The sequence below is a fragment of the Astatotilapia calliptera genome, chromosome 11, assembly GCF_900246225.1.
Source record: "Astatotilapia calliptera chromosome 11, fAstCal1.2, whole genome shotgun sequence".
Classification (NCBI taxonomy): domain Eukaryota; kingdom Metazoa; phylum Chordata; class Actinopteri; order Cichliformes; family Cichlidae; genus Astatotilapia; species Astatotilapia calliptera.
The window spans coordinates 594,273-618,619 of NC_039312.1; the positions used below are offsets into that span (position 1 = coordinate 594,273).

A 24,347-nucleotide genomic window follows, 5' to 3' on the forward strand; every position below is an offset into this window, starting at 1 on the left:
CTATGAGCAAGCACTTGCTGAAAGTGGGAAGAAAATCTCCCTTTTAACAGGAAGAAACCTCCAGCCGAACCAGGTTCAAGAAGAGCAGCTTTCTGCTGAAAGTGGTTGGGGCCGATAGTGGGTAATAATGTTTAGCTAAATATAATTAATTTTTGCTTACAAAATATCAAATGAAATAATAATTTTGAAGCAATAAGATCATTTAGCGAAAAGTGAATGAAGCCAAGACAAGATAAATTGAAATTACATTATAATAATAATAGAAATGCAAAAAAATTGTTAATGGTGCTAATTACACATTTGAAATGTGTAAAATGCTTAGTCAAAAATATATTTTCACTGCTGTTGTTATATTTTATTCGGACACATATCACTAAAAAAACCCATCAAGCTCAGAGTTGGATTGTCCATGAATTTTAAGATGAGAGATAAAAGACAGCAGTAACTGGTAGTTGCTGTGATAATAAGTTTCTGCTACTTAATCAACAACCCGAGCACTTGTATTCCCAGGCAACAGACAAAGTAACTGCTCACTGTCTGAATTTTTGCTGTTACTGCTATACCTTTTAAATCTAATAAAAGAAAATGTCTTTGCTCTCACAGAGTCCTCAGACTCCATCCAGTGAGCAGATAGAGGAGGGTCCACTGTTTGGAGCAGGCTCAGAGGGAGGAAGTCAGGCTTTCCTGTCTGAGATCAGTGAGGAGGACGTGGAGGTGCTCCGTCAGAGAGAGGAGGCCTTGCTTCAGATTGAGGTAAGAACAGTGACATATAATCAGCTCAGCTGAATTCATCAGACACAGAGCTCATATATTTCTCCTACTCAAACACCTACTAGAACAATTCCAATCAGCTGATGGTCAATGAACAGCTCCACAGAAGCTGCTGGAGATTAGAAGCCTTACTTAACTATGACTGCACCACACGCCATCAAAAAAGAAAAGAAAAATGGTGTGCGCAGTTTCCACAGTCAGTATAGGTTGTGCTTGTAATCACCACAGATGTGGTCCTGTGTACACATATGGACACTACTGTAGCCATCGTCTATTGCACCTTTCAGCAACTTTTCAGGCTGCCTGATTGTAAAGAGCTGTTTGTTGCACCGAAACTCTGCATTTTGTTGAGCTTATGAAACCCAGCTCAGCAGATCTGCACTGACACTCAGCTCCCCAGGTTTCTAAAATATTATACAGCAGTGGAGAAAAATACAGGAAACCAATATATGTAGTAGGAGAGGTTATTTGTTCTTAAAGCAGAGCTCATTTAGAGTGTTTTAAATTAACTGGTGTAATATAAGCTTACTAATGCTTTGGCTCGAGTCAAAAGAAAATAGTGTGGTCATATTTCTCGGTATTGTGTACATACATTGTAAAAATAAATAATCCAAACCAAAAATAAATTAGTTTTACTAATGAGCATTGTGTGCAGTGTGTGTATCATTTCCTGATAGATATTATCTGATTAATCTGTGCTAGTGAACTTTACTGTTGTCCAGAAGTGAGCATCAGTGAGACAGTCTGTTGCACTGATTCACTGATGCTCTTTCATTACAACCAGCACACACTGCTGTGTATTTGGATTTATTCTCACATATGCCCTCACTGCAAATAGTCCCTTATAAATCCATTCTCCTGTGTTGTATGAGCTCCCCTTGTTTTAGGAAGTGCCTCGGCCTTATTTAAAAAAATGAAAGTAATTGCCAATATAATAGAAGCAATAATGAGTCACTGTAGTGTCCAGTAATAGTCCTTTCACTTTCCGTGGTCAAGATTATCCACCAAATGCCAGACTACCCACGTCCGTGATGAAATGGAAACAGGTATCTGAACAAAACTTGATCCAATTCCAAAACATTAATTTTACCTTCTCAATTGAAGAACAAACTGAAGGCAGAGAGAACCACAAACACGCAGCAACTGAAGGGAGTAAACACAGAATTTAAGTATTCCATGTTTTTTTATCTTCAAATAATTTTCACGCTGCTATTAAAAATAATCCATGTATATAAAATTGTTTATACATACAGTTTGAGCCTCTGAAAATGGGGTACAGTGTATTGAAATGACTGTAATTGAAAAGTTTTGTTAAACCCACTGAATTAAAGCTGAAAGTCTGCAATCACATCAATCATATCTTAGCTGTTTGCACACTACCAGAGTGGATTTTAAATCAGAGGTAAAAAGTGTCCAGGAACGTATGAAACTAATAGTAAGCCTCTTTACTTATACTCCTAGGATTACTAAACTTCTTGCACCGCAATGACAACTCATTTCCGTGTGCTGAAGTTATATGCAGTAAAAATAAAATATGCTGGCCATTTACTTTTAAAACAACCACATACCTGAAATACCACAGCTGAAGAAAACACTCTAAAAAAAAAAAACGATGAAGAAAAACAAATTAGGCATTTGTTTTCTTCAAATACTGCCTCCCAGGAGGCCAACACATGCCAAGTTAGTAACTAGAAACTCAAACAGGCTTCGTCTTCGTCTCCCACCTCCAAAAGCTTATTAGTATTTTGTCACAGTACCCCCATGCTGCTGCAGGATATTGAATGCTGCCCAATTACTAAGGTGCTTATAGCCTTGTTTGTTCCCTTACCTAGGTAAAATGTGTATGGAATCATAATGCTTCTCAGCTAAAAAAAGTCAGCCACTCTGTTGCCAACACCCTTATCAATAATTGGGAAGATGCCCTTTCATTTGGGTGCTTATCCTGATTGCCAGTATTAGGTTAAGTGAAACTAGATAACAGAATGACACACTGGCTATGTTGAACTCACGTCATGGTAAAAGCCTCAGGTTGAGTGTTCAGTGCATTTTCAAAAAGGTATAGGGACTCAGAACATGCTCTTCAAAATTAGGGCAAATATCATCCTTGTTAGCTGCCAAATGCCACTGCTATGTTTGGCATCTCAAACTATGTCGATAAGCAGGTTATACAGGGTGGTGCCCACTGTGGTTTTAGGCGCCTTCTTGGTGGAACCCAGGTTAAAGCAATCAGGCTAAGACTATCGTTAAAAAAGACTTGAAAATTAACAAAGAGATTGAAAATGATAGCAACAGACAATGGCCCTAATCCAGGAAGCACCTCACAAATCTGGTTTTCTGTTCAAAAACGCAAGTGAACTTCCACTCTGAGTCAGTTACCATGGTAACAGACTGTGAACTAAACCTGCTCACTGGCAAGTTATCTTCAACAAACTCTGAGTTTCTCTCTGACTCCTCCCCTAATGCTGCCCGTGAAACAGCTGAGTGCCACTCGATAGACTGTGGGAGGCAGCTGAGGGGTACCTGCAGGCCACGTACAACATATATAGTGCAGGAGGAATGCTGCTGATTTCAACTGAGGATATAGTCAAGCGTTACAAGGAATTCTTTGAGGACCTCTTCAATCCCACTGACATGTCGTCTGTAGAGGAAGCAGATTCTTTAAACATTAAAGGGTTACCATCCCAAAGCCTAATACGGGAGACAGGGAAATCACTGCAGTTTTTCAGCACATCAAAGTGAAGTTAATTTTGATTGAACAGGTATTCTTGGTATTTTTACTGTATTCTAGTCGCTAGCCTAATAGTATGTTGAATATGAATATGAATATTCTTTATTGTCATTGTCACAAGTACAATGAAATTGAAAGATGTCTCCGGTCAGTGCAACATCACGAAAGATAAATACTTAAAAACTATAATAGATAGGATATAAAAGATAGAAATACATATAAAATACAGTATTCTCATACGGTAAATACACCCACGCAATCCAGGCCTAAGGCCCCATACAGACACTCAACATACGACCTAGTTGATATATCACTCAAACAATCAATCACTCAGTCAATTTGTTAGCGCATCCAACAAAACATGTCTAAAAGCATTCCAACATCAGGGGCACAAATGACAACAGGGGCAATGAGAGTCATCTACTTTTAGTAGCATTAAGACATGATATTGCAATTGGGTAGAAACTGTGTTTGAGTCTGTTAGTCCTTGTGTATGTTGTTCTGTACCGTTTACCTGAAGGCAGCAGTTCGAACATGGAGTGACCAGGGTGTGAGGTGTCCTTTATGATGTTATGGGCTCTTTTGAGGCAGCGGGAACTGTGTAGGTCTTTCAGTTTGAGGAGAGGGCAGCCGATTGTCCTTTGGGCAGCATTGATTACTCCCTGGAGTGCTTTCCTCTGAGCCACTGTGCAGCTAGCGTACCATATGCCTATGCAGTACGTTAGTATGCTTTCGATGGAGGCTCTGTAAAAAGACACCAGCAGTCTCTGTGTGATGTTGTTCTTCCTAAGCACTCTCAGAAAGTACAGTCTCTGTTGTGTCTTTTTCAGTAGCTCAGAGGTATTCACACTCCAGGATAGGTTTCCCTCTATGCTGACTCCCAGGAAGCGGAAGTCTGCCACCCTCTCCACATAGTTGTCGCTGATGATTAGTAGTTGGATTTCTGTCTTGTGTCTTCTGTAGTCAATTATGAGTTCTTTGGTCTTTTTCGTGTTTAGGAGAAGGTTGTTATCCTTGCACCATGAAGACAGCCGCTCCACCTCATCTCTGTAGGCAGACTCATCTCCCCCAGATATGAGCCCCACCAAAGTAGTGTCATCTGCGAACTTTACTATGGTGTTGCTCTGGTGGGCGGGGGCGCAGTCGTGTGTATAAAGCGAGTAGAGCAGTGGACTAAGCACGCAGCCCTGTGGCGACCCAGTGCTTAGATTTAGGGCTGGAGATGTGTAACATCCCACTCTCACTCTCTGTCTGCGGTCGGTGAGGAAACTGTTGATCCACTTACAGGTGCTGTGAGGAAGCCCTAGGTCTTTTAGCTTGGCATCCAGTTTGTATGGAAGAATGGTGTTAAATGCCGAGCTATAATCCACAAAGAGCATACGCACATAGCTTCCTTGCCTCTCCAGATGTGTTAGTGCTACATTGAGTGCTGTTGCTATGGCGTCCTCTGTCGATCGGTTTGCTCTATAGGCAAACTGGTGTGGGTCAAGGCTGCTGGGTAGCGCTGCTGTGATGTGGTAACGCACAAGTTTCTCAAAGCACTTCATCACCACCGGGGTTAGTGCCACTGGTCTATAGTCATTTAGGCTAGAGATGTGAGGTTTCTTGGGCAAGGGTATTATGGTGGAGGTCTTGAGGCAGGGTGGGACGCTTGACTGTTCAAGGGATTGGTTAAAAATCCTGGTGAAAATATAGGCAAGCTGGTCTGCGCAGTCTCTCAGCACATGTCCTGGTACACCATCTGGGCCGGCTGCCTTCCTCGGGTTAACAGCCCGCAGGGTGCGCCTCACTTCATGCTCCTCCAGAGTGATGATGGTACTGCTGCTGTGGGCTGTATGGTGTAGCTGTTCCTCTGAGGCATAGGGTGCAGTGACCTCAAAGCGTGTGAAGAAGATGTTCAGCTCCTCCGCCAGTGCTGGATCACCTTCAGCCATACCTGATTTGGACTTGTAGTTTGTCAGCTGCTGGACACCCTGCCACACCAGCCGGCTGTTCTTACTCTCCAGGTGGTTCTCGATCTTCTTCCTATAGTCCGCCTTGGACTTCTTAATGCCTTTTTTCAGGTTGGCTCTAGCCCTGCTGTAGCTCTCCCTGCTTCCGGACCTGAAGGCGCTGTTCCTCTCTTTTAACAGCTGCTGGACTTCCCGGGTCATCCATGGCTTTTGGTTGGTGTAAACCCGGATCTGCTTGTCTACTGTGACAGTGTCTATACAGTGTTTGATGTAACAGAGGACACTGTTTGTGAACATTTCCAGGTCTTGATGTTGGAAAATATTCCAGTTGGTTCTGTCAAAGCAGTCCTGTAGATGTTGAGAAGCGCCCTCTGGCCATGTTGTTACAGTTTTAGTGATGGTCGACGCAGTTTTCCTGATTGGGGCATATGCAGGAATTAGGAGCAAGGATAAATGGTCAGATTGGCCCAGATGTGGTAAGGGTCTTGCCCTGTAGCCCTTCTTGATGTTGGATTAGACTTTATCTAAGGTGTTAGCCCCTCTCGTGGTACACTTCACATGCTGGTGGAAATTTGGGATAGCTGTTTTTAAATCCACCTGATTAAAATCACCCGCTATAATGTGCACTGCGTCAGGGTATTTATTGAGTTTATTGTTGATGTTCGTGTGCAAAAGCGCTAGTGCCATGTTAGTATTTGCATCTGGCGGTATGTAAACAGTTGTTATTACCACAACAGTGAACTCCCGTGGAAGATAGATGGGCCTGCATTTGATAGTCAGATATTCTATGTCCGGAGAACAGTGACGGTCTATGATCACTGTATTAGTACACCAGCTGTTATTCACGTATATGCAGATTCCCCCTCCTTTTCTCTTACCGGAATTGTTTGTTCTATCCTGGCGCTGTGCAGTGTAGCCTAATAGCTCAATGGCAGAGTCCGGGATGGACTGATGCAGCCAGGACTCAGTGATCAGAAGAATACATGAGTTTTTGATGTGATTGTCCGTTGTTATTTGTAACCTTAGTTCGTCCATCTTGTTCGCCAAGGATCTGACATTCGAGAGATATAGACTCGGGAGTGGTGGTCTAAAAGGCTTCCTCCTTAGCCTGGTTAGCACGCCAGCCTGGCATCCTCGCTTCCTCCTTCTCTCTCGTCGCCGTCTGCGTCTCCCTCCCGCCGGAATAGTAATCCAAGGAGCGCCCGGTCTCCTCGCTACTTCCTCTGGTATTTTGTGTGAGTGGATAAATGCCATGGTCACGCTCACACGGTAACTCACTCCGATCTTAAGAAGATCATGTCTGCTGAAGATGTTATTCGCTTGACTGATCGCGCACAAAACAGAACATAAAACGTACAAAGGTAACAAAACACCGCACCGACCAGTGGTACATCGAGCTGCTGCAACTGTGTGCGCCGCCATCTGTTCAACTGCTACACTGTGTTAATATATACAAAGCCTCACTATTTGGATGATTGACCACTATAACCACTTAACATCAACCAGATGTTTTGGGAGACAAATCCATGCCTAATCCAGACCTTCCCAATGTGTGCCCCCCCCACACACACACACACACACACAAAGAGTGGGCACAAAGCCATGGCAGGGGGGGCGCGGTATGAAAAAGAAGAAAACAAAACGCTTGGACACTGCTAGCACGGGGCGCCCACAGAAACCCAAAGCAGGAGATGAAGCGTCGCTGAATATGTTTCCAAACCAACTTCATTCTAAGCTAAAGACTAGAAAATCTGGTGAAGCAAATCTTCCCTTTGGCTTCACCTGCACAAGTGCCGAGGTAGGTCTCCCTGCAGGATTGGTTTTCTCTGCGTCAGGAGCAGCGCTGGGCTCTTCAAATCACGGACAAACAGGATCCCACATTCTTGATTTTTAGTTCACAAACACTTATTGTAATGACTAACTGCTCCTGACATTTTGGAGATGTTTGCTCTTTATACAGTAAAGTTACAGCAGGATACAAATAATATCAGGCTGATCCTGACACGATTTGTTCCCCCGGTTCAAATCACAGACAAACAGGATCCTACAGCTGTTTATGTTTTTAAACCCATTTTGCACAGAGAGGCATTTTTTGAAAAATGTATTGATAGCAATGTTGAATATTGTAATGGGCTAAGTTTCCATTCAGCTTAAACACTCCCAAAAAAATCTCCAGGACGCAGACGGTTGAACTCCAGGAGTTTTTACTGGGCACTTTTGTGAAACTGTAAACACAATACAATGAAATATATGAAATGTATTATAGATGCAATAAGCTCAAAGCATCTGGCTAGTTATTACAGCTTGACAGCCTAGCCGCACAGCTTATATGAGACACAATAAAGCCAACCGAATAACAGACAACAGTTCAAAACGCTTCACCGCTTAATTGTACAAAATGAATTATACTCACAGACTATGCCTTAGCGGAGGGAAAAGGATTAAACCTGTAACGGTGGAGCTGGCGACTGCGTGAGCCCACACACCAATATCCAGAGCCACACGGTAAATTTACTTCCTGACTCCCAGCGTGCACTGCTCTCATGTTGTCATGGTTACGAAAATACACAAGTCGCTCTAAGCTGCGATAACGAGATAAAAAGAACACATAAGAACACATTTCTGGAGGCATAACAAATATTATTACACAGAAAAAAGTTTGGGAACCACTGGCCTAATCCATATACAGCTGAGACAAGTGTTGGGTATTATTTTAGTTAAATATTCAGATTCTCAGAAACTAGATCAGGGCTGCCCAATCCCAGTCCTCGAGAGCTACTATCCTGCAGCTTTTAGATGCATCCCTACTCCAACACAGCTGAATCAAATGGTTTGATTACCTCTTCAGCATGCCATCGTGTTTGGCAAAGGCCTGATAACAAGCCATTCATTTGATTCGGGTGTGTGGGAACAAGGATGCATCTAAAAGCTGCAGGACGGTAGCTGTCGAGGACCGGGATTGGGCACCCCTGAACTAGATTATACATTTCAAATAAACTCTTGTGAATTCAGAATTTTTTTCTTTGTTCTTTTCTTAAAAGCTTTTCTATTTAGATATTCCAAACAGGTGAGAGCCTAAAAAAAGGGATGGATAGCAACCAAACCTAAATCCTAATCCTAAATTTGATAGGTGATGATATTTAGCAACCACAGTTCAATGTTCGTCTTAACTTAACCACACTAAGACTTATGATGTTGCTTTCTGGTCCTGAATAGGAATGGGAATCAAGGACTGGTTCTTGTTGAGAACCGGTTCCCAGCAGTTTGATGCCCTGGAATTGTTAGTCGCCATGCCTTATTGGCTCCACTTGAACTTGCATTACCATCAGCTGGTTTCAGGTCATGTGTCAGAAGAGTAAAACAGTGATATGGTCTGCACTAGGGATATGGACAGTACTTTAACTTTTTGGATTTTTACAAGAGTGAGATGGTAAAGCTGAGTCAATGCTGACCCAGTCTGATCATCAACAGGTAAAAAAGGCAGCGATGAACAGTCAGGCTGTCAGCAGTCAGGCTGCAGCCTTCATTTCTAAAGTAGAACCACTGTGATGATCGCTTTGAAGTCTCTGTTTTGGTTTTCATCTTTGCCTTGTGCTGTCAGCTTTGTGTTCGTACTGAAATACTAAGAGAAAGATCACATGTGTGTTGTCATTAGGATAGGGTTTTCTGTTGGTGTCTGGGAGTGGTAGTTATGAGACAATATGTTTCGTATGTAACGTAACGAGTAGCGTAAAGAATTGCTTTCCCTGGCAAGTAAGTAAGTAACGTATGGCATTACTTTTAAGTAACCTTTTCTTTGTAATATGTGTAATACTCTATTTCTTTGTGTAATGAGTACAACACTGATCATAGCTTGAATGGATGGGGCGATCGTGGCTCAAAGAGTTGGCAGTTCGTCTTGTAACCGTAAGGTTGCCGGCTCGAGCCCCGGCTCGGACAGTCTCGGTCGTTGTGTCCTTGGGCAAGACACGTCACCTAGTGCCTACTGGTGAGGGGCCGATGGCGCGATATGGCAGCCTCTCTTCAGTCAGTCTTCCCCAGGGCAGCTGTGGCTACAACTGTAGCTGCCTCCACCAGTGTGTGAATGTGAGAGTGAATGAATAGTGGAATTGTACAGCGCTTTGAGGGCCCCGAAAAGCGCTATATAAATGCAATCCATTGTTGTTGTTATTATTATTAAAAGGGGGGGGAGGGGATACCTACAGCATGCTTAAGCAATGGTGGTGATTCTTGAAGCAGAGCCAGTGAGAACCCAATGAGAATTAATACGTAATATCAATAACAGAATCGGAATCGCTAAATTCTTGTCAATTTCCATCCTGAATGTTGTGCTACCGCCATCCACCCAGCCACCTCTGCATGATTTCCATGAATCACATTACATACGCTTCCCACACTAGAGAATTATTGCAGAAGAAAACAATGCACTAAGTAATACTAAACACTGACTACACCAGTCGTGATTTGTATTTTTCGACAAGAATCCTGATGTGAGGGGCTTACTGAACAGTCCTCTCTGGTTGTACACAATCTGCTGTTGAAACTTTTGAAGACATATTGTAAAACTTCACGAGCCATCTCAGAAGCATATGGCTGAATGATAGAAGATAGAAGCCCGGCACATGTCGCAGCAGTCAGCTTTTAAATTCACAAGCCTTTATGTGACAGTCCAGCATCAGATGGCAGCTTGCCGTCCAGCAGTTTGAAGAATAATGATAATGTTTTAGGAGCACTTTGCGGTATAATGAAGATGTATCTCTGTGCCCAGTCAGAGCTGTTTGAACTTCATCAATGTTTCAAATCAGCTAATCCAACCGCAGGAGCTGAAGCCTGAATAGGAACAAAAAAAAGCAAGCGCATCAATCTCTCTCTGCAGAGTGACACACAGCGAAAGAGCTGCCGCACGAATGACAGCTTCATTTCAGCACTGCAGCAGAGATGGGCCAGGCAGATGATTGGTGTTCAGACAGGGTCGTCTGGTCCTCGCTTTAGTTATAGCAGCATGGATAAATGTCATCGTCAGCACTTAGGCAGGTGCTGAGGGGCTTGACGCTGTTTCTTTGGGAGAAACGATAGCATCTGACAATGTGTTTTTTCACCTCCACACCACCCTTCTCGCCTCTATCCTTTCAGTCCAAACATTCTACCCGAACATCCTTCCATACCACTAAATCAGTAGTGTTTGCTGTGAGTCCCAACATGCCACTTTTTTTTAAATGGCTTTACTCCCAGAGGAGCCATGTCTGTCATCGTTATCAGCCTCTCTCTTTCTCTCTCTCTCTGGGAAAGGTTTGTGGTTCTGAGGTTAATTTTGTACTCCTCAGAGACTCAATGTGCCATATATGCGCGCTCTGCTGAGGCCTCCTGGCTGCAGCTGTGATCCTGATGCACTGACTAGAAGCTACAGAAGTCTTCCTGTCAGCTTTGCTCTCCAAGTCCATTAATGGCTCCCGTACTTTTAATTCCTTAATATCAACCAGGTCAATGGCAGATAAAGTTAGAGCTAGGATTTGGAATATCCAAATCTGCAAAACTGTCATTTGAAAAGGTCTGAAAGATAACATCATCAGGTTTCCTAAAATGTTCATAGAAAATCAGCCTTAACTGGATGGCAGCCTTAAAAAGTGTGTCGAAAACTATAACAGTAAAATCTTAGTTAGCTGGATCATTAATAACCAAGACAAGCAGGAGATGATGTTCATTCACATAACATATGACACATAAAAATAAAGAAAACAAGGATTTCAAAAAATCATCTTTACTTTATCTGACAACGAAGACCTTGTGTTTAGAAAAATGCTGCGAACACCAGACAACACCGAAGGCAGGGATGAGATGCAAAAGGCACAGGTGAGTCCAGTTCAAACAAAGCATCACACTATAATTGTATAATAATATAAAAAATATAAATGTAGTTAATAACAGAATCATGGAACAATACATAAAGACCACACACAAATATCCATTCATCCATTCATTTTCTTCCACTTATCCAAGTCAGGCTCATTACATATATCAATCAGGTCAATTTAATTCATTTCAGCTCAATGTAATATGATCGATAAACAACTATACATCTTATGCACGTGTGTGCGTCCATCAAAGTCATATAAATTGGGCAGGCAGATATACCACATCTCCTTCTTCTTGGACTATTTCTTAATTTTGAGATGTAGTTTAACTTATTGAAAGTTTGGAACTGGACTTATTTGGAATTGGTTACTGATTTACAACCTCACCTGTCAAGCAAAAAACACATGTACTGTGCTAGTTGTTTTATTACGAGTTTCTGGAGCCTATGCTTAATCACAGGTTAGAATCTGTCTCTGCTGATTAATTAAGTGCAATCTGAATACCACACCTGAAGAAGCAGTGGAAAAAAAGGTCCACAGCAAAGTGTTTCTGTCTTATTGATGCATCCTCAGGACAATCCATCCACATAGTTACACTTCAGATACAGTGGAAAGACCCTCAGATAAATCAGATAAATCAGTTCAGCGGGCAAACAAGACTTTAATGGTTGGCGCAGAAAGTGTCTGAGAGAATTTGGTTTATTAGCAAAAACAGCTGTTATTAACCTCCACCATCAAAAGTGCATTGATTTTCCTGTCTTTATACACTGATGTTTCTAGCATGATGGCAGATCATCTAGTGTGGGTCAACAGATAAAAAGAAGATTGCTCTCTATGAAATCTGTTTGCGTCTCACTGCACACATTTAATTCCTTTTAACATTTTTCCATTACTGTAAAATTGGGAATCAGAATAACACGATAACTGTCGCAGCAGATGAACCGTGGTATTATTCCTGATATACAGTGAAAATGCCATACAACAACAAAACACATTAAAATATTTCAACTGGTTCTGACATGTTGCTGAAATTGATTCAACTACTGATGAGAAAAGCCCTTTAAATAATATACAGATAGATAATATAGAAAATATGATATGATATTTCATTAAATTTTAATTAAATTATAATAAGTAGGTCATTACATTAAAAAAAATCTAACAATTCCAATTATTTTCTCTTTTTTTTTAATTAACTGTCATAACTACATTCACCACAACTGAACAATTACATATTTAAAATAAGACTATACAGTTAAGACTGTTGTAAGGATTGGCAACTCAAAAAACCTTGAAATAGTTGAAATGACATGGCACTAAAAAAGAAAATACATTAGAAATCAGATTCATGATGTACGTCCGCAAAGTCAGAAGGCGACAGAAAATTCCACATCAATCTTTGTGGTGTCTTTCAATGGGCCCACCATACACAAAAAGAGGATTTCTTTAAAGATTTTTTTGTATATATATACTAGAAATTGAATTTGCTTATCTTTCAGTTAAGTACAAAATTCTACTCTACATACCTTCAAGGAATCTCACACTTCCACCAAAGTCAGTCAGATGAATGAATGCTGAATGATGAAGTTAACCTCTGTGCCCACAAGTATTAAGTTCTACCATCATCTGTTCTCTGTTTAAGCTGATTTGATCAAGTGTAGACACGGGGTACTGATAAGTGCTGGTCATGCATTAGAAACTTTTTGGGATGGGTAACTTTAACTGTTCTGGGTGCTGAGCATACCCACAGTTATTTCCACAGCAATCTGGCCAGCAGTTACCATAATGTTAAGTGTTGGTGTGAGCCAAAATGCTGGGTGAACAGATGGACAGATCTGCTGATTCTAGGCCCATTGCTTGTGTAGAGAAGCTCTTGAACAGTGACAGGAGTGAAAATCATTTGTTGCCTTCATCCTTTTGTTCTGAAAAAAAAAATAACACAAGGGGAAGCAGATTGAGCCTAAGCAGACTCCAACGTCTGTCTTTAATATTTCAGCTTGGTCTCCTTGTTGACCTTCAGGTCCTGCTGCTGGCATTCACATTGTTCAGGGATGTCTAGTCCTTGGGCTACTGCCAAAGGCAAGACATGATTTTACATTTATAAACAGTTTATTTAGTCACAGCGAAAAAAATAGAGATGTCTCTCATGGACTAAATGTTGTAAAAAGGTCATTTTTTCCCCTCTTCCTCCCCCCTTTTCTCACCAGCAGGTGTGCACGTAAATCTGCTTAACAGTTTTTCTGCTGCGGCAATGACACTGTGTCCTGTTGCCCAATGCCTTTAGACTCGGGTGGTAGATGTGGAGAGAGTTTCATATCAGCATTAAGCACACGTATCAAAGACAGTGAGAGTGGGATAGGCAGGGATGTTTTAGTGTCACAGAAAATACCAGATCCACTATTTGTCCTTCATCTAAGCTACTTGTATCTTCAATATCTTTACATAACAGTGCTTCTTACAATCCACCTGATGATTATGTCTTATTGGCGTAACTCTTTTTACTCAGAAGTCAGCTTTAGCTGACTGGAGAAACAAACTCATTGGGCCAAAATTCCTTTAGTCTTGTTCAAAACATAAGAATTGGAGTGAAATTTGAGACTCCATTTAAAGACGAGTGGATCCCTTTAGTTTATTTTTTGACAAGTAAACAACATATAGTTTTTCCTCAAGATCCATAACCAAATAAAGTCATCCAAATAATGTTGGTCTTTTAGCAGAGACACATAAACGTATTAGTTTTGACAGTGTTTTAAATGAATCCATAAAAACTTTAACTCCTACTAAAATTAACATCCCATAAAAATACTGAAATTTTCTCTCATCGAAATGGACATTTTTCTCCAGCTCCATATATACTGGTCAGCTACAAAATTTTAGCCTGATCAACAGTTTAAAACCACTTGAAAAAAGGCAAAAAAAAATCATATTTTGCATGGTTGGACCTTAACAAGGTTCCAAGTTCAGCTTCAACATGCAACAAGAAGAAATGGGAGTGAGACAAAACATTTTTTGAGCGTGCAATTTATTGAAAACAATGCCTAAACTGAAACAGGCTGGTTTACAGCGAGCCAGCCATTTTGATCAATACAGATCTTATACAGTCAAAACAAGCCACTATCAGCAAAAATGCATCTGCACTGGATGAACTGGGTAATGAACAGATCCAAAACAGATCCAGAAATGATAGGATCCAAAATGTATCTGGGTTAGTATCTGCACCACACACATTTAGACTGACTGGTATTCCTCTGAAAAATCGACTTTAATCATTAGCTAACACATGTATTAGCAAGCTAATGCTACCAAGCTTGTGTTTGTTACGCATGCCTTGCAGATGCAGTTGTACAAATGTATAATTCCTCAAATAAATGCAAACACACTTGATAAAACTAGCTATAAAAATCTGGGGGGGACTATAACCCCAGAGTAAACACAGGCAGCTTTCTCTTTTAAATTCATCCAATCTGGCACCAAAGTGTTGCAATTTCTTTAAAATTTTACATGCAATGGAACAGTGCACATGTGGATTGTTGATATTTAATACAAATATCTGAAATTATTACTAAACTGAGGTAATTTAGATTGTGGAATCATATTATCCGTGTTGTAGTAATGCTAATCTAGTATGCTTTAAAAGTGCCTGCATTGTCCCCCAGTCATTCCAGGAATATTTCCTCTTATATATCTGTATTTGTTCTTTCAGGATTCTAAGCAGAGGACCAACATTACACACAGCACTGATGAAGTCTTTACTGTCCTACATTTAGCAGATTTTTTTTTTAGATGCACATGTTAAACTGCTAATTGATATAAATACTCCAAAATACAGAATAGCTCCTGTGAACCTCCCACATTACATGTCAGATATAACATCTCAAATATAAAAATTTGTAACATAAGATTTTTTGTTTTGCTTTGGTTGCTACATGCCTATCATAATTGTTAAAAATATTTATTCAACATAAACACAAAGAACAGTAATTATCGACAGTTAATTATGTCCCACCCCATATGGAAAAGAAATAGTAAAAACTTATAAAAGACTTGCATAAGATGTGGCCTACTTCATATAGTGAATCATAGAAGGCTTATATGATTGACTCATGAAAGTGGCCACTTTCATATATTGTTTTAGTAAGTATCCAAAACATACAAGTTTCATTTATATAATTTTTCAAGGGATCTTATATCTGTTTTCACTCTTGTATGCTTTTCATACAAGTTTCACACAAGACAGATACAAACTTTATAAGATTTATATATCTTTTCCATATGGGACGACATATTTGCAACACTGAAACACATTTAGTCTGGAATAGGAACAGACAAAAGTGAGTTACATGACAAGGATGTGACATAATCAAATACCACTACTCTAATTTTAACCATGTTACCATACCATTTTTGATTAAATAATCATAAATCTAGGCAGCACATTGGCACGGTGGTTAGCACTGTTGCCGCACAGCAAGAAGATCCTGAGTTCAATTCCACCATCAGGCCGGGGTCTTTCTGTGTGGAGTTTGCATGTTCTCCCCGTGTTTGCGTGGGTTCCCTCCGGGTACTCCGGCTTCCTCCCACCGTCCAAAAACATTCAGTTAGTGGGGATAGGTTAATTGGAAAATCCAAATTGCCATTAGGTGTGAATGTGCGAGTGAATGTGAGTGCGAATGGTTGTCTGTCCCTGTGTGTTGGCCCTGCGACAGACTGGCGACCTGTCCAGGGTGTACCCCGCCTCTTGCCCTATGACAGCTGGGATAGGCTCCAGCGCCCCCCGCGACCCTGAAAAGGATAAGCGGAAGCGAATGGATGGATGGATGGATAATCATAAATCTAAATAATTGCTCACAAGCGTCTAATCTGTTGCCTTTGTGAATGGTTTAAGAACAGTGTATTTGAGCAAAGACTTGAAAATATATACCGAAATGACTAAATAGCATCTGACTATTGAAGCGTTAAGGTATTGTAGATATTTAAAGTTGCGTAAATTAACATGTTAACTCTTAACTGAAATTGAATGAGTATTCAATATGAGGACTTATTTTTCAAGAATTTATTAAAAATATATCTTTTTAAATCTATGTTTTGGGGTTCTTGAGTACTGGTGACAGGATTGTGCCAAGCATAGCACACAAAACCTAAAATATGTCACAAGGCTCATCTAAACTGATTTCTCGAATATGACAATGAGTTCATTGTAATCAAACACTCCAGGGGAGCAACTTCGTGAAGTGGTGATGATTTGCCTCATGTTTAAATGAGGCCAGAAAAAAAGCAAGATGTACCTAATAAAGTGTCTCTGAATTTGTATAGTAAACAAACTGTTATTGTTACTGTTGTGAACACTCACATCTAACATAGCTAAAGTTTCAAATAATAAGAAGTGATGCTTCTTCTAAGCCGCCACACCGAAGCACACAATCACTGTGTAGAAGACGATAAAGACACAATTCAGGTGAATTGAGGTAATATACTGGAGAAGTCTACAGGTTTCACATTAGATATGTAAAACCCAAAAATCATAAAAGCTACATTTGGAATCAGGGCACTTCTCAGGGCCACACGACCTCTCCTGATGTAGTGAAGGTGGAGGTAAAGAGGTCCATCTTTCTCAGCATGGAACGCTCATTTGCTGATGTTACGAAAACAAGACTTGTTTTGAACCATCTTCTCTCTGTGTTGATAGGATAACTCGTCAGTAACCATCTGAATGCAAGTACTCCTCCCTCTCACTGTATGTATCTACAGCATCTAAATTAATGTTGTTGGAACACTTACCTCTGTTGTTGTTCTCTTTGAGACTTAATCTGATAAGATGTCTGGATTTTTACATTAAAATGCTTTGTTGCTTTATCTGAGTTCATTTAAGGTCTCAGACTTATCTATCTACAGGGCTGATTGGGAGCGTGAAGTCACACCAAACTGCTCAGCTTGTGAATTGTGAGTTGGTCAGCGAGAACAAAAGGAATCAGAAATGACAAGCGTTGACAGAGAACAATGACTAATGTGCCTGCGGAGAGTAGATACGTCATCAAATGCTGCCAAATCACAACTGACATGACAGAGTCTGCTGATGTGCTCCGTAAACCAGACTACACCTGACAAAATGCAACTGACACTCTAAAACATAATAATGTAACACTGGTCTGGTTGGCTCGTAGTGCAGCCATGAAAATGTGGCCATCTTACAACATTAGTTTGAATAAGAAATAACAGAAGTTATTGAAGCTTTTAATAAGAATAAATTCTCATGGTTACATGTTTTGGAAGAATAAATTAAAATGGTGCTTTTGACCGCGTTAGACAACATATAAAAGCTAGATGTAGCCGATCATTGTCTTTGGACAGGACATTTTAAGGCCTCAACGTTAGCATTTTGGTTACTGCCATGATGTTTTTTTTAGACGTAAGACTTGACCGTAACAAAATGGTGTTATCAAGTTTAAGTCACAGTCTATGTCCAAGAATTGTATAGCTGCAATGCGCAAATGCAGGTGTAGCCCAGCTAGGAAAAAAGAGCAGTGGAAAGTAGTTTTTGTGGTGTATGATGTAAACAATTTAGTCATTTCTTTCTTTTTTTTATTTAAAGGAAGATGTGGACAAATAAGATTATCTGTTGTCGTTTAACTTGGCCAATCAGCAATGAGCTCCCAGTGACCCTTGCTGATTGGCCTTGATCGCATGACTTTCTGTAGTTGCCATTTCGTTCCTGTTCATACAATGCCATGTGCCAGAGAAACTAATGTTCCCGAAGTCGAATTGCTAGGAGTTGCAAGCGAATCTGCTGCAGTTTTTTTTGGTCGGTCAGAGTTTCACCCTGTCATCGATCAGGTTTTTTTTGTTATCTGATAAAAGGATGACTCGACAGACCGACCCAGTCTGAAGCAAGCCCTCATTGAGGAGCAGCGATTCCACAGTTCCAGTTAACTGGATGGCGAGCCAACCCAAAAGTTAACAGGATTTGCTGAGGTTTTATTGAAGCCAAAGTTTAGTTCCCATTGAAGCTTCAGATACCTGCAGGACTACGAACTTTCTTCCTTCATCGGAGTGTGGTAACGTTAAACAAACTGAATGGGCCCCAATGATCCATCAGTTACCAGACATTATTCACTCATACATTTGACTCAGAGAAAGCTGTATGCACGCACTTTTATTTAGTTTGTTATTTTGGGGTGAAATATTTTGTATTTTAATTTATTGCTTTCATTACATTTGTTGCAGCTGCCGTGTGTCTAATATAACAAATTTGTGAACAGTCTACTGTGGTGTGGTCTCTCCTTATTGGTGTTTATACCTTGGGCTCCTGTCGATCCTAGATTTTCTGATACTGGCTAGTAGGAGTTCGGTCATTCTTTCGTAAGTTGGGTTACACAGGCACCTGCTGCTTCTGTGCCAGACTCTTAAATTGTAATGGGACAGTGGGCATTTTAACACAGGAGTCTTTGGAGAATGACTCTTTTTTTGGGGGGTGGCCATGAGAGGAACGGCAGTTTATGGCACGAAATAGTAGACTTCTTTATTCATAATTTTGGGTTGGTGTTAAGTAAAAACTCATGAAATACTACAATCAAATACTAGTAACAGGGTAAAATCAGAGGGGTGACATAATAGTTAAAAAAAGAAAATGATAGAAATGAAAAAGCAACACCTTCTTTTCTGTCCATTCATTTCTTTTTCAACAACAGAAAGAAACAAGAATCCCAGTACAGTCAGACTGACATTGTTGGTGTTGATAAAATGTTTTGCCTGTTGATAATGTATGAAACATCCAGTGGTCCTCTGGTTAAACAGTAATTGAGAAAAGGTCCATAATGGCTCATTAACATTCATAAGAGTGAGATTATGTCCCGTAAATATTCAGCAAAGTTAAAGTCACAGAATGTTGATCTCTTTTTCCTTGTTACCCTGACAGAAAAAAGGAATATATGCAATGTAAACATTTCTTCAAAACACATTTGCCTGGTTGGCTGTGAGGTTGGAATTAAACATTATTTAGGGGGCAGGTATAGCTTCTCAGTGAAATCCAAGCTGGTTTATTTGAATATACAACCAAGTTCTATACTCAAGTTATAGGTGTTCATTTGTTCTCTTCATATTTAGCACCACTTTGACAGCGCTGCATTTGAAAGTGTTGGATTTTAAAGCCTTGCATCACATTTTATCCAGGATCCAGAACAATGCATTTTGCATAATGCAAGCAAAGGCTTTAGGGTTATTTTCACAGACTGGACAGAGGTGTAAAATTGGTCAGTCAGTTCTCCCACTAAAAGTCAAATTTTGTTCTTCCTTGAAGAATATTAATTTGTTGTAAAATACTAAGTATAGTATAGAACACTTATAATCACGTACAGAACTATAATCAACTGCTCTTAACCTCTCCAAAAACATTACAAATGAACTTATCTGTCACAAAGAGTACTGATCCTTAACACAGTGTTAGGTGTTGTAATTTACACTGACAGAAAATGTCACAAATAATTCCTAATAGTTGGGCCAACCTGAGACCTTTCAATAACCATGTTATAACTTGAATGTAGTCACATAAGTAGACAACATATGACAACGTGTCCTCACAGTAGTTCGATTGCATTCAGATCACGTTCAGATTCTAGTGGAGGCGCCACTTTAGCTTGGGAATGTACTGAGAGACTCCTTTCTCAGCGAGGTCTCGCTCTGATTGCTACACTCACATTTGGCCAAAAGAAGCAAACTAAGTGGGAGAGAGCACTTCAGAGTTCCAAGTAACTTCTCTGAGCAAAAAAGGTGTGAAAACGCCTTAAATCTCCCAGACGCCTCTTCAGGGGTCGTGTCATCTATCGGCACACCCCCTCCTCATAGCTGACTTGCATGCCTAATCGGTTCTTATTACTGATGCTGGTTCGCCTTTAAAAGGCTGACATGAGAACACTGCTGTGCCATACTTCCCTCTGCAGGCACTAGAGGAAACCTCTCATAACTGCCCTGCAGTGAAAGATGGAAAGACATGTTTGTGTGTACACTGCTAGCCGCTGCAAACTGCAGTCATCCTGGGAGAATCAAACCTTATCTAGCTACTTTGCTGTCATATATTGGACTATAAATTACCTTCATCTTGATAATACCTTGAAAGAATCAAACTGTGAAGAGCAATTAAATACAAAACAGAAACAGACTAGAATAATCACACAAGAGACCAACTCTGATGCTGATTTCTGTGTGGATAAATAGAACAATATCTTGGTAACACAAGCATGAAAGTATCGAAAAAGAAGAGTCCCTTTTTCCATCCTCTATCAGATGATCTGCAAGTTGCAAAGCTGTGGATTGAGCTGCAATCTCTCTCACAAGTGTTCATATCAGCTGCTATCAGAAACATCTTTATGACTGGAGAAATGCAAGGCATGCAGTTCTAATGACTGAGGTGTCAATCAGATGCTGCCGGCAGGGCTGTTGTGACTATTTTATCTTGGCCTCAAGTTTAATTGTGTTTTTGCTGCCTCGGCAGAGGCCCCAGTGTCAGATGAAACTGATGTCTGAATTGTGGTCTGACATTTTAGTTGCATGAAAATATACAGACCCTCAGAGCCTTTCGTTTATTCAAGTATGTTCTTTTTATCAGTCATACACAATAACAAGAGCAGCAGGATTGACAGACAGTGTCAGAGGACCAGCAGAGGTGAGCTCTGGAAGTGAGGATTAGTCTGATTCTTTGGCTATCATCATAAAGAATTGTGGCATGTAGCAAAAGTTCACTGACATTTTATTGATCCCTATACAGCAAGCTCGGTTTTTGCATGTGCGCCACAGTGGGAGGTAAGGTCAGGGTGAGCTGTAGAGCACTGCCCCATGGAGCTGGTGCAAATTTAGAGTGAATTACTCAAAAACTGGTGTCCTTTCAGTTTTCCTTGACTTTGATGAATAACATTGTGTACAGACGGAAAATGTGTCATAGAAAGAAAATTCAGCTGAACTGGCACAAATGCTAATGCACTAGGGCTCTCTAGGATGTCATTATAGAAGAGCAAACAGGATAAAATGCCCTTTAAGGTGCCCACACAAAGGAGAAAACATACAGTAGTCTATATGGTTGTCTTAGGTCTTGGTCAGTCAGAAATGGAGGGCTCTGTAGAAAGCCCCTATATATGATGGAATGCAGTGTCCTCGTAGTTGCACTTAGTGGAAAAAAATATCTCCATAACCTCTGAAAAGCAAGAAAGCACGATGATGTGCATTTAAATGAAGAGCTTTGTTATAACTGAATGAGGTGGACGTTTGGATGCTTAAGTAACTTCATTTTAACCATCTAAACTTGGAAGCCTGAACCACCTCAGCTGGCTCCTTTCAATGTGGGGGAGTATCAGAGCTGGCTATCAGAATGTCCTTTTTGTTGTTGCAAGTCTTGGAAAAAAGGCAACAAACAAATCATCCTAATGAACATCCATGTTGGCTGGTTCCTAGCCTGATGCCAGTATCCAGTGGCTTCTGGATTGCTCATGAGAAGAATTTGAAGCACATGAAATATGGAAAAGGGCACAGTGTTGGCTCCAAGCCTGGCCACCCACTCAGCCCTCAGGCAGGGGTCCACTGCACCCACCCACCCACGGTCGCCCCAACCCACCTGGGTGTGTACGTGTGTGTGTGTCCCCCCGTCTGTCTATGTCTATTCGCAACACAGTGTTTGCTAAATTGGTTACACACTGTTCTGTCATTATGATAAAATGAGCCCTGATTGCCCAATGCTTTGCCAGGTAAAATAAATTTATTATTCTATTACAGGGTGATGGACAGGGTTGCCTCAAGATAAATGCAAAAAGTCTTTAGCATCACAAGCTTTGCCAGGGGCCATTTTTGCTCCATTCAAATGGTTTTTGCCAAGTGGCAGGATGGCTGCCAGTTTCCACAGCAAACTCCGCCACCTGTGATGGATGGCCCAGTGGGTTAGGCTACACAAACGCAGCTGTGATTGCACGGTGCCATAATGGAGGAAAAGGGGGGGGACCTGCAAGCATGAGATAGACAGAGGTTTTATAAGCTTTCATATTGCTTTGAGCTGAAACATTGAGAGCAGATTCAAAGCTCTGAGACTGTGGAGAATTAGCTGCGGTCAGCCATAGCTGCACCAGTTCGCTCTGTGCCTTGACAGTGGAATAATTGAACAAAAACTTTGAACTGCATTTTTTTTTTTTACTTTTGGACAAGCCAAGCACAAAACATTTAGGATTAGACACAAATCCACTGTCAATTAAAGGGACAGGGAAATTGAATTAGAATTGCATTTTCTATAGAAATCCTTCATAGCTGCACAACTATGAGCAAAACATTTAAGGATGACAAAAAGCCACTACAGTTTCCTACAATTTTTTGTTGACATAATATCAGTCAAAACTGGCTTCAATTGATCTCTGTCCATCTGAAACCATGAACCATCCTTTCTACTACTTCTTTGATCGATCAGGATTGATCAGGGTGATAAAGAATATGCAAATCCCACCTTTGCACTTTAGAGTCTTTTTTATTAGATAAAAATAAAAAATAAAAAAAATGTAGTGAAATGAAATAATGTTATGTTATTCTGTTACATATTCTGTTTCTGTAATTAAGCCTGACTGCCTGCTCACATATGCAAGATGACTTTGTGCATTATTCAATATTGATAATACTTTGCATTTAGTTTAAGTAATAAAGATGATAACATCTAATAAGACCAAACAGTGTAAATATGGACAATAATATTATTAATAAATGAATAATAATAACCTTACTTTTCAAGCTATAATCTTTGTCCTATGTGCACATTGTCTCTCATGGACTGATATGTACGGAGGACTAACATGAGCATTCACTGTGATTTCTCCATAGAGAGACATGCTGGATGTCAGTCAAATCATGAAGGATCTGGCCAGCATGGTTCATGAACAAGGAGATGCAATAGGTAAGATGCTGCCCCATCTTGTTGTGTATGCCTTGAATTTTTACACTGCCGACTCTAATTTATTACAGATAACCTTTTGTGGGCTCATTTTAATATGATGTGCTTGACTAATGCCCTAAGCTTGAACGTTCTGCTGGGCAAAACAAACTTTTTAACCTCCACCTCCCTGCCACACTGACAAATTTTCTGATGAGAAGCAAAAAGATGTGGGTTTAAAAACCACAACAGTGCAGAGTGTTTGAGAAAATCCATTTAGACACCCTGATATCTATAAACGGCTCTCCACTCCCTGCAGTGATGTAGACTTGGCAAAAAGAATGAAACTTAGCACACAGATATAGGACAGATATAAAGGCTTTTCTGCTGGGTCACAAATGTGCCATCAGCTATGTCTGGCTCCGTCATGAGCATTCACTGGGGAATTAGCTTTTACTTGGTGTCAGCCATATGGGAAAAAGGGGCATACCTGAAAAATGTAGGTGTGATTTTGGCTTTAGATCAAATCTAACTTGAAGTGAAAGGCAGATGACTTTCCAAGTTAAGGTTACTGTGTTGAGCCGTGGTCGGTGTAGCATAGGGCTGGGTATCGTCACTGATTTCTATAGCTGGTTTAATTCTGATTCACTAGGTCTGGATTTGATTTGATTTGATTGAATTTGGACTCAGTCAGAAATATTATTTTAAATAAATATTAATTGACAATTTATCAGTACATATCCATATTTTTATATTTGTGTATAAAAACAAAGCTTGTGAGACTTCATCAGAGGTTTAAGCATCACAGCAGATGCCTTTGTGTCAAAGTAACTGAGGATAAAACACAAAAAAACATGAAGGAGATTTTTCTGGTCTGGCTTTTTATAGTGGATAGGCTTAAAAATATTCTGCAGCAGATCAAAAACTGAAGAAAACCATGAATCAACTCATGAACATTACCTGATGCTGCTGAAAGAAAAGCAAAAAGTTACAGAGTAAACTTAAAGAAGTTTTATTAGAGACACAGCTAAGAGTTTTGAAATTTGGCATCATTTACAAAAATGTTAATTTCTTCTGTATTAAACAGAAGAAGTTAGGCTTTCTTGTCAGAGGTCATTTTGTAAAAACAAAAACGCAGCAGCTGACTGCTGAGTAAT

At 40.3% G+C, this 24,347-nt stretch overlaps 1 protein-coding gene across 6 annotated transcripts in view; it reads left to right on the top strand.

Annotated features, from left to right (window-relative positions):
* tsnare1 (T-SNARE Domain Containing 1) overlaps positions 1 to 24,347 on the top strand; it is a 291,712-nt gene that overhangs the window by 155,112 nt on the left and 112,253 nt on the right. For all 6 annotated transcript variants that reach the window (XR_003273777.1, XM_026184110.1, XM_026184109.1 and 3 more), the window contains exons 8-9: positions 604 to 753; positions 23,142 to 23,214. Coding sequence is in view for 5 of the 6 variants with exons in the window: in XM_026184110.1 (XP_026039895.1) it covers positions 604 to 753; positions 23,142 to 23,214 (223 nt within the window). In the remaining variant the exon portion in view is untranslated. The remainder of the gene's footprint in view (positions 1 to 603; positions 754 to 23,141; positions 23,215 to 24,347) is intronic.